At 40.2% G+C, this 11,576-nt stretch overlaps 1 protein-coding gene across 1 annotated transcript in view; it reads right to left on the bottom strand.

Annotated features, from left to right (window-relative positions):
• VBP1 (VHL binding protein 1) overlaps positions 1-7,918 on the bottom strand; it is an 18,676-nt gene extending 10,758 nt beyond the window's left edge. Inside the window, exons 1-2 of the mRNA XM_019627636.1 lie at positions 7,759-7,918; positions 3,767-3,891 (exon numbers count right to left, since the gene is read on the bottom strand). Coding sequence (XP_019483181.1) covers positions 3,767-3,891; positions 7,759-7,851 — 218 coding nt within the window. The 5' untranslated portion in view covers positions 7,852-7,918. The remainder of the gene's footprint in view (positions 1-3,766; positions 3,892-7,758) is intronic.
• Positions 7,919-11,576: the final 3,658 nt, after the last annotated feature.

Here is an 11,576-nt window from a genome sequence, read left to right as displayed (position 1 = left end):
CCCCAATTCCCCAGCACTGTTCCCATTCCCCAATTCCCCAATAAAATCTTTAAAAAAAAGATAAAAGGCATACAATCCATGTATCCAAGAGGAGTTCACCACAAGAAAATTATGAAATGCTAAAGAACTTTTACACAGCTGATGGTAAAGTTAAATGACAGATGACAAGAAAAGGTTCACAACATATGCAGAGAAAAAGGTTAGTACCCAAACTACACAGAGCCATCTGCTGCAAAACAACTCAACCTTGCACAAAAATAGTTTTTGTTGCATAGCTGATGTCACAGAGATGAGGGAAATTCCAGAAAAAAATGAAAGGGAAGCAAGTGGAAAGGGCTTTGAGTTGAGCAGTGAGATGACTAGAAAAAGCAGGGTCATGAGGCAGTTGCCAGTACCAGCCGCAGACGTGAGCCTCAGCCCCTGGCTTGCTCAGTGGGGGCAAAAAGGGTTCAAGTGCTTTGAAGCTGGTCTAGATTCACAGCTCCCAGCAGGAGCCAAGTCCTCTGTGGATAAAGCAAACCACATGGTACGCATGGTTACAGGAAGCTGACATATCCTGTCCACCCTTGAACAACACAGGTTTGAAGTGCATGGGTCCACTTACAGGTGGGTTTTTCCAATAAAGACTATATATATTTTCTCTTCCTTCAGATTTTAATATTTTGTTTTCTCTAGCTCACTTTATTGTAAGAATACAGTATATGATACATATATAAAATATGTGTTAATCAACTATGTTATCGGCAAGGTTTCAAGTGAACTGTAGGCCATTAGCTAAGTTTTGGGGGAGTAAAAAGTTACTGACTCCCTAACACAGATTTTCCACTGCATTGGGGGGGGGAAGCTGACACCCCTAACTCACATTATTCAAGGGTCAAATGTAGTTCGTTAAGAAAGAAGAAAGATATCCATACATAGACAAGTTATAATGAAATAAAACAAGAGATGATATTGAAAGTATTTAAAGAGAAATTAGTTTATCTAAAAAGATAGGCTGGATGTAAAAACAATAACCATATGTCATTTACATGGAACACCCTTAAATATAAATAAACAGGTTCAAAAGTTAAGGGATTGGAAAAGATACACCAAGAAAATGTTACCAAAAAGAAGTATCCAACAAAACAGACTTTAAAACAATAAGCATTATTTTGTATTGCATTAAATCCACCAAGACGACATAATAATTCTCAGGTTACATGCACCTAATAAAAGAGAGACTAAAAAGCTTTTTAAAAGGTTAGAAATTGTTTCAGGTTAAGATGGCAACACTCCAGCACTCCCATCTCTAACAGCTCAAATAGCCAAAAAAGTACACCTCCTTTGCTGGAAGGCAGCAGAATGCTGCTGAGGTGACAGGAACTCCAGGGCTAAGACTCCCGCAGGGAAGAAACTGAGAGGTGAGCTGATTTCCTAGAGCCACTTCACCAAGAAGTACATGAGGGGATGTTTCTTTTTAGAGAAGGATGCCAACTTATTAATAAATAAAAAAGAAATAACTTAGAACATCACTGTTTTGCCACTCATAATTAATGGATCTAGGCATTGAGTATCATAAAAAGACAACTAGATACTGTCTCTGAAGGGAAGAACAATATATAAATCTATGAAGCAGTGCTGCCAAAAAAAAAGCCTTAACGATCAATACTGCAGATCTGATTATCAATTTATAATAAATAGAGAGGGCAAAGAAACATACTTCAAAATTCCACAACTGCTCTGAAATTTAGCAACACACTTCTGAGAAACCCAGGGATTATAGGTCTAAATGTGAAAGATAAAACATTAAATATTTGAGAATAAAACATTAAGAGGATATCTTCATGAACTTGGGATAGGCAAATATTTCTTAAACAGGATACGAAAAAGGACTAACCATTAAGGAAAAAGATTGTTAAATAGGACTTAAAAAAAGATATTTAGATCAGAACTGGAATTTGAAAAAAAATTAAATGGTGCTGAGTCACCTAGTATGTGCACAGTATATCCATTAAAAAAAGAAATCAAAGCCTACTACATACCATATATAAAAATAAATTTCTGATGAATTAAGATGTTAAACGTAAAATGCAAAATGTTTACAATTTTTAGAAGAAAACATAGGAGTTTGCCATTTTGAACATGCAATATAGGATAGGATTTCTTAAACAAGACAACAGAAGCACTAACTAGTAAGGGAAATTTTGACTGAAAACATTTAAATTAAGAACTACTTATCAAAAGAAACCATAAGGAAAGAGACAAATTACAAAAGAAAACTTTCTCACACATATAACCTAAAAGGGTTAGTATCCAATATATAAAGAACTCTGACAAATAAAAAAGACAACCAGTCCACTAAAATAGGTAAAACTTAAAAACTTTGCCATATGCACCATCTCCAATGCTGTTGTCATCTTTTAACTACTGGACCAACACTGTTCCCAACCAGAGCACCAATGACTTCCACTTCGCTAAGGCCAAGTCCACTCTCAATCCTTATATCCTACGTGAGACATCAGCAGCACTTGACACAGGTGATCATTCCCTCCTCCATGATACACTTTCTTAGCTTGGCTTCCAGAACCCCGACATCTCCTGGGTTTCCGGACCTCACGGGCACCTCTTTTCAGTCTATACTGCTGGTGACCACTCTTCTCCCTAACTTCTGCAGACTTTCCTAAAATCTCTCAAGGTTCACAAAACCAGCATGTCACCTCCATGCGCCCAGTATCTCTTGCTAAGCAGCCCTAAGCCCAGCACAAGCAGCAGCCAGCTACAGTTCGCAGCTTGGCCTCTCAAGGCACCACTGAGCCCAGTTTAGGTGGCGGTCATCTGTGGATAGCTCTGTGGCTCATGCCAAGTGGCCCCTCTCAGGAGGCCCTGGGGCTGGCACACCCGGTGGCCAGCTTTGGACCAAGCCTGAGCATCACCCAACCACCTCCAAGGACTACACACTCAAAGGGCAGACTGGGCAGACACCAGGGCTCTGCTAAAACAAACCCTGCTCTGTAGGGTCAGTCCCTGTACCACAGCTCCTCCACTGCAGTCACGGCCAGTCCTCAGAACCAACCAGCCCACGGGTCTTCAATATTCATTCTATTATGTTTTCAAAACCATCTTTACACTGACAATACCAAGTGCTAGTGAGGATGTGGAATAACTAGAACTCCCATGTGGTACAGGTATACCTTGCATGATTTGGGGCAGTTTCTCATAAAATTGAACATACACTTAACCATACAGCAATTCCACCCCTTAGGAAATTTGCCCAGGAGAAATAAAAGCATATATCCACACAAAGACTTAAAACCAAATGGGGAAACCCAAATGTCCATCAACAGGCAAACAGAAAAAAATTGTGGTACATCCACATGGAACATGATTCAGCACTAAAAAAAACCCTAATTTACTGATACACACGTCACAGATGACTCTCGAAAGCATTACACCAAGTGTAAGAAGCCTGACATAAAACAGTACTTACTAAACACTTCCATTAAGATCAAGTGCAAGAACAGATAAAACTAATTTATGGTGAAAATAATCAGAACAGTGATGGTCTCTGGAGTGGGAAGGGTTGGCTGGAAAGGGGTGGGAGCGAACTTCCCGGGGTAATAGGTATGTTCTAGATGTTGATGTAAGCGATGGTTACAGAAGTGCGTATCTTTGTCAAAATTCACCACACTGAACATTCAACACCTTATTGTACGTAAATTATGTCTCAATTTTTTAAAAGTTTAAGCCATACAAGATTATTTTTTTAATTGAAAATTTATACACTTACCTCCTTTTCTTTTGAGCCAGGTTGAGTTCCATAAACTTATACTTCTGGTACTGTTCATCCAGCTTCTTTAGCACTATATCCGCAGTCTCATTCCCAGGCTGTTTCATGAAGGAATCTACATCTTCCTTTAGTATCAAAAATAATACATTTCAAACTTGAGAATACACAACTCCAAGCTGATTTTACTTCTATAGTTCTATTTATGAAACACAGAAGAAAAAAACATTGTGTTTCTTTTTCTCCAAACGTTTTTGGGGTTTTGTTTTGTTTTGTTTTGGGTTGTTATTGGTTTTTTTTAGCTGAGCCATCCTGCCACCTGTTGGCAGCTCAGCGGCAGCTCAGCTCGGGCCAGTCATCGAACCGCTGTTGCTCAGACCTCGCACTCTTCGGCGAGCTCTTAACCAACTGAGCCACTCAGCCGGCCCCTTCAAAGGCTTGTTTTTAACTAAAAAAGTTAGAAACCATTTCAGACAGTGCATATACACTTTTTAAAGCTAATTTATCCTTCCTTCACCTTCCTCTTTTTTTTTTTATTTATGTAGAGAAAGAAAAATGACCTTGCCTGCTTTATGCATCCCCCACGGGGCCCTCATAGTAAAATATTAAAATTACCAACAAACACACTGCCTAGTCAGGCACCCTAGCCACAAAATGATTTGGCAGGTTGCATCCTAAAATTATTGATTTTTGTTACTTAAATTTTTAACTCAACAAGTTCTGCCATTGAAATCACGCTAAATGTGGTCATTAGGTTCCCCAGGCAAGCCACAAATACCTCCTTAAGTGTCAAGTGGTTGAAGTAAAATAAACCTAAAAGGCAAACAGAGAAATTTTTTGTAACAGGAACAATAAGCAAAAGAAAATCAGTAAAACCAAGCAGCATTTTTAATATGCATAGTACATGCTGGTCCTTGAAGAAAAGCTAGTTAATTAAATAAGGATCAGGAGCTAGATGAAAAAAGGTGGAAACTTTAAGGAGAGTCTATAAGAGATTTCCAGTACTTTGAAGAATTTTAGTCCTTCATTGTAAGTTCAAGTCAATCATCTTATGGTTTCTGGCATCTCTACATCATTATTCTTACCCATGCTTACTAACTATAAGGACTTTTAGCCAAAAGAAGAAAAAGGAAGAGAAACACAGCAAGGGCATGAGCTATGAAGCCATCAAACTAGAGACACAGTAAAAGAAACTAAAAAGGTGAGGCTGTGGCAATGGCTGAAATGTGCATGTTCCCATATTCCTAGAGGGGTCACTGCAGGAAAGAGAAATAAGTCCCAGTTTCTAACACATGGGGACATGCTAGTCGGAGCGTAGAGTCTAGCAAGGAGAATGAACTATAGTGGCATAGGTTTGTGGTTAAGAGACAGGGCTGCCTGGTTTGAATCGTGGCTTCACCACATACTAGATGTGTTGACCTCAGGGAAGTTATTTAACCTCTCTGTCTCGATTTCCTCATCTGTCAAATGGGGGGGAAAGTATATTTTCATCACAGGAGATTAAATCAGTTAACATGTGTAAAATGCTTAGAAGAGTACATGACAGCTTGTAACTGCTCAACACACATTAGCTATGTCTATAATACAATGTGCTAAGAACACATGAAAGTGCCAAGAATTCCTTCCATTTGGGGTAGAGTCAGGAAGAACTACAGAGAGGTCATATCTGAGACTAGGTGTTGAGAGATGAAGAGGTCAGCAAATGGACAACGGGCAAAGGAACAATTAACCAGAAAAAGAAAACAAATTACTACAGCACTGGGAATGCGGAAAGGGCAAGGTCTGGCTTCTAAGCAATATGGTATACTGCCTCCTATCATCACAGAAGCCAATATACAGTCGGCCCTCTGTATCAACAGGTTCTGAGTCCGTGGTTTCAACCAACTGTGGTTCGAAAATATTTGAAAAAAATGTTAGGTTGCTGCTGACATGTATTTACTCCCTAAACAATGTAGTATAACAACTATTTACATTGTATTTACATTTTATCAGGTATTATCTGCAATCTAGCGATGATTTTAAGTATATGGGAGGCTGTATATGTGCGTAGGTTAATACAAATACTACAGCATTTTATATATGGGACTTGAGCATCTGCAGATTTTGTGTGAGGGCGGGAGGGTCCTTGGAACCAATCCCCCATGGATACCGAGGGATGACTGTATATTAAGCGACAACTTGCAACACTGAAAGCACATTTGCAGTTTCTCATAGCAATTTTGTAAGTACTGTTATCCCTAGTTCCATTAAGGAAACTGAGGCTCGAAGCAGTAAAATAATATGCTCAAGACTAAGCAGCAATTGTTCTTTCTACAATACCATGCTAGTCCCATTAGTTTGGGAACATAAAAATAATTACATAAAATTTGGATGGCTTATCATATCATATTGGTAGAAATTTTAAGGTCTAGAAAAAATAACCCATAGAATTTTAGGGGAAAAGGGCAATTTAATACTTTTTTTCTAAAACCCTCAGATAAAGTTTGTCACCCTGAATTAGATTTTTGAAGCCAACTCTAGCTGAGCACCAGGATGAAGTATTTAAGGCACTATGGAAATACAATTTGACATCTAGTTATGAGATTATGCTTTGTGTCAGGCACTGTGCTAGGACCAGGAGAAAATGACATTGAGCAACATGGTGACCTGCCATTCCTCCCAGTGGCAGAGCAGGATGTGTACATAGAGGCTCTGGATCTCCACAGATTGCCCAAGTTCAAAACCTGGATAACTCACTTACACACTGTGTGGCTCGGAGGAAATTATTCAAGGGCTCTGTGCCTCAGCTTCGTCATCTACAAAATGGGGATAACAGTACCTACCTCCCAGCGTTTTGTAAAAGCATTAGGAAAATGCCTGGCATGCAACAAATTTTATCTCATTAGTATTAGTTGGGGGATAAATGTAAGGAAACAAATGGCACAGCTCAGGGAGGAAACACAAAATTACTGAATAACTACAAAACTGAATCAGTAAATACAAATATGCAATATAGAGTTTATATAAAAGTAGTTTAAATAAAAGAAATGGGTCTTTTGAAGGAGATATGACTAAGATAAAGGCAGAGACAAGGCAACATAATAAAAACCAAAAGGTCGAGAAAAATCCATTAGGATTTTTATAGTAGCTCATCCAGAACTGAGCGGGGAAAACAGATAATACTGGCCTTGAAGGCCAGTCAGGTTTTCTCTCATCATTCAAATAGTTTTTAAATACTAGTTCTAGAATAGCCTGATGGAAGGACAAGGTTGAAAGCACCTACTTGTTTCTCTGTTTGGACTTGGGTTGGTCTCCCTGTTCTGTGAAGCCTCCAAATTGCATTCCCTGCTTTTCTCTCAACTCCACATGATTCATTCTCTACTAAGTTGTTACAATAATGTATGCAAAACCAAGTACGATTATACGGTGGCTTTATTTAGACACCTTCTAATGACAGCCTGTTGCCTACTGGATAAAGCCTCAATTCCTTAGCAGGACAAACAAGGACTTCACTTTCTCACCCTATCCTACTTTCCCATCAATCTCTTATTCCATTCCTCCAAGGCAACAGACCATTACATTCCATCAACAGACTGGGCTTCATTTCCTATTTTCAGCCATCCAGGGCACAGACGCAGGCCAAGACCTCATCTCCCGGGAGGAGGCAAGCAAAGAATAACCAGCACATGTGGGCTGAGTCTCAAGCTTCTCACTGCCTCCCCTTTTCCAGGCAGCAGGGGATGAAATCTGGTGCCCAGTAAGGGGCGCTCCCTCAGACCGCCCCACTCCTGAGCCCTCCCTCCCCACGCCCCCTTTTGTTTTGGGGCCTTCTGGGACTGCGTTTCCCCCGGGGCGGATCCCAGCACAGCTCAATCCGTCCAGGCACGAAGGGCGAGAGGGGACGGAGCGCTCTCTCGCCGGACCTTCAGCTCAACTACTTCCCCCCAACAGTCGAGGCCAGAGAGGGGACTTGAGAAGGAAGGGGTCAAGATGCCTAGGACCAGCGTGTCTCTTACCACAAACACGGCTTCAGGAATCCCTAGGTGGTACCGCCGCCCGTTCCCTGAAACCACTTCTCCTGAGCCACAAGCATCTTTAGCGTCCGCCATCTTGGGGAAGCAAACGCGCGACTAGCCGCCTTTCCAGCCGCCAGCCGCTGGGGGGTCGTGATTGGCTCACTCACACCTGCAGGCCCGCCTCTCCCCTGTGAGTCTGCGCATCCGTAGGCAAACAGGAAGTAGCCGCCCCTTCTCCTCCCTCGCCGTGTCGACCATCCTGTGGGTGCTGATTGGCTGCGCGTAGATGAGTGACAAGTATGAAAGGGCCGCCGGGGAGAGCTGGCTGTGCAGGAAAGACCAATGCGGACTCCTGGAAAAAGGGGTCCGGGGATTTTTGTGGACGGGTAATTTACTTGCAGCCAGTAAAGGAGACGGGATTCACATATCCAAAGCTCTGTCTCCCCAAGGGAGGCTTAGCCATTCATTACTTATGTACACCATTTGTTTAATTACACATTGATTTCTTCTTTGCAGTTGGCTGCACTTATCCAGTCGAATACTTGTCAAGCTCACCCTGTTTATGGCTGCATCTGCAAAATACTGTGTTAAAATCAACACTTAGCAAGAATAGCATTTAGTAAGAACTACCCAGACCTTGAGACCTTTGTCCTATTGCTCCCTGAGATTTTTCCACTCCTCACTCTTGGGGAGATGGGGTCAATGAGTCATACTTCTGTAACTGCTTCCTGTTGAACATGGACAGAGTACATCTTTGAGTTAGAGGAGTACAATTCTCTGGCTGCCTGACTTATGAAAGTCTTGGGGGTCCCCGGGGTTCTGGGAGTCCTGAGAACAGGAGTGCATAAAGCACACTACTCTAACAGGAGACATGGGCCATAACAGACAACTCAGAAGAAGGGGAAAATATTTTTTAAAACCATAAAACCATTAGTAGTGTCAATAGAAAAATAATATTGACTAGGTGTTTCATCACCAAAAAGGAGTTATTTGGGGGAAAACAAAGGGTTGTAACCCAGTGCATGCAGACATGGCAAGTCACATGCACACTCTGGCCTGCCTGTAAAGATGGAGGGGTATTTATAGAAGAGAAAAGGGAGTTAAGGGAAGGGGAAGTTAGAGCCATAGAACTTTATTGTAAACATAGAGTTCTTCCTATAGGTTTCTTGCTATTAGAGTGTAAGAACTCCTCCCAAAAGCCCTAGTTCTTCCCATAGACCCTACTGACTAATTATGTTCCCTTAAAGTTCCAGTCAGTCTTTACCAGTAGTTATATAATGAAATATGCTAGTAACCATTAAAAACTCCAAATAAATGGAGAGAAATTAAAGAATACCTGAATGAATAAGTGGTTATGCTGTGTTCATGATTGGGAAGTGCTGATATTGTTAAGATACCTATATGTCTTTTTCTCCAAATTTACCTGTACATTCAATGTAGTCTCAACCAGAATTTTAGAGAACTTTTTTCCATAGAAATTGATTAGCTGATTGTAATATTTTCCTGGAATTCAAAGAGAACCTGAATACCTGAAACAATCTTGAAAAATATGAATAAATATGGAAAACTCATACTACCTGATTTTGAGACACAGAGAAAACTGTGATAATCAAGACAGTGTGTTATTGGACTAAAGATAGACGTTTGGATCAATGGAACAAAATACAGTAAAAAATAGACCCAATGTGTGTGTGTGTGTCTAAGGGGAAACAAATTTTTTATTAAAAATTTAACTTGTGAATTAATGCCATATGTAGGGATTCTGATTTAGTGAGACAAAGTCATGCTTATGATGATATGATTCCTCACAAGGAAGACCCTATATCCATACATTTTCTTTATTATCTTTGCAGCTGCTTTTAAAAAATCCTCTCATTATTTATATTCATTTTATTTTTTATCTCCACATGCAATTTTTATTATTCAGCTAACTGTCCCAAACAACCCCATTTCACTGATGCCTTTTTAAAAATATATTTTTAATTATAGTTGTCATACAATATTATATTCATTTCAGGTATACAACATAGTGATTCAACATTTATATACCTTATGAAGTGATCACCATAATAAGTCCAGTATTATCTAGTACTATAGTAAATCTAGTATTATCTATTGCGGGTTATCAGAAAAGTCATGACGCATGTTTGCAACAGACGGCACTAGTTCATTTTTGGAAGTACTAAAGTCATTCGCATCCATGTTATTGCTATGTCATTTGACAGCTGACAGTTCTAGCTTAATTCTAAAAAAAAATTGAGTGATTTGGTTGAGTTTTGGAGATTTTACAAGTTGAAGGTGGAAGACCAAACTGCATTTTTGCCATATTTGTCATAAAGTGAAGAACGCGCATCAAGCTTGTGAAAAGTTGCATAAAGTTTACGGTGACAATGCTCTACAACAGCCATTCTCAACCTGTGGGTCGCAACCCCTTTGGGGGTTGAACGACCCTTTCACAGGGGTCGCCTAAGACCAGCGGAAAACAAAAAGATATTTACGTTGTGATTCATAACAGTAGCAAAATTACAGTTATAGAGTAGCAACGAAAATAATTTTATGGTTGGGGGGTCACCACAACATGAGGAACTGTATTAAGGGGTCGCGGCATTAGGAAGGTTGAGACCCACTGCTCTACAAGAACGTCAGTGCCAACAATGGTTCACAAAATTCCGTGCTGGAGATTTTGATCTCAACAATGCTCCTCGGTCAGGGAGGCCCACCAAGGTTGATGACAACAAAATAAAGGCACTGATCAAGTCAAACCCACATTACATGACACGAGAGATTGCAGGAACATTGAACATCCATCATTCAAGCGTTTACGACCACCTGAAGAAGCTGGGATACATAAGCAATCTCGATATTTGGGTTCTGCATGATCTCAAAGAAGTTAATTTGATGGTGCATATAAACATCTGCAATATGCTCATTAAACATGAGGAAAATGATTCTTTTTTGAAATGACTGATAACTGGTGATGAGAAGTGGATTGTTTACAACAATGTGGTATCCAAATGGTCTTGTTCCCAACATGATGGTTCGCCACAAATGACATCGAAAACAGACATTCATCAGAGGAAGGTTATGCTCTCAGTGTGGTGGGATTTTAAAGGTGTCATGTTTTTTGAGCTCCTACGAAGGAACCAAACAATCAATTCGAATGTATACTGTCGGCAATTGGACAGTTTGAATGAATCCATCATCCAGAAACGTCCAGAGCTTATTAAATGTAAAGGAGTTGTGTTCCATCATGACAATGCGAGACCACACACAAGTTTGATTACCCGTCAAAAATTATTGGAGCTTGGATGGGGTGTGTTGCCACACCCACCATACTCGCCAGATCTTGTTCCACCAGACTTCCACTTGTTTCGCTCTCTTCAAAACTCCTTGCATGGTATAACGTTAAATTCAGATGAAGCTGTAAATCAGCACCACCTTGTTCAGTTTTTTGCAAATAAAGACAGGTCCTTCTATGAATGAAGAATTATGAAGCTCACTGAAAGATGACAAACGATTATCGAACAAAACAGGCAATATATCATTGATTGATCTTTGTTCTTTATATAAACAAATGACCCTTGAAAAACATAGACAAAATGTCATGACTTTTCCGACAACCCAATAGTATGTCACTGTACATAGTTATTATGATATTATTGACTATATTCCCTTATGCTGTACATTACATCCCCATGTTATCAACTGAATTTTAAGAAACGTACCAAGGGCCGGCCGAGTGGCGCAATGGTTAAGAGCTGGCTTGGGACGCCAGAGGGCCCCGGTTCGGATCCCACATATGAGGGCCAGTGACACTG

This window comes from Hipposideros armiger, unplaced genomic scaffold (genome assembly GCF_001890085.2).
Source record: "Hipposideros armiger isolate ML-2016 unplaced genomic scaffold, ASM189008v1 scaffold_738, whole genome shotgun sequence".
NCBI lineage: Eukaryota > Metazoa > Chordata > Mammalia > Chiroptera > Hipposideridae > Hipposideros > Hipposideros armiger.
The sequence above is the reverse complement of the archived record's forward strand: the minus strand, read 5'-3'. Positions and strand labels throughout refer to the sequence as shown.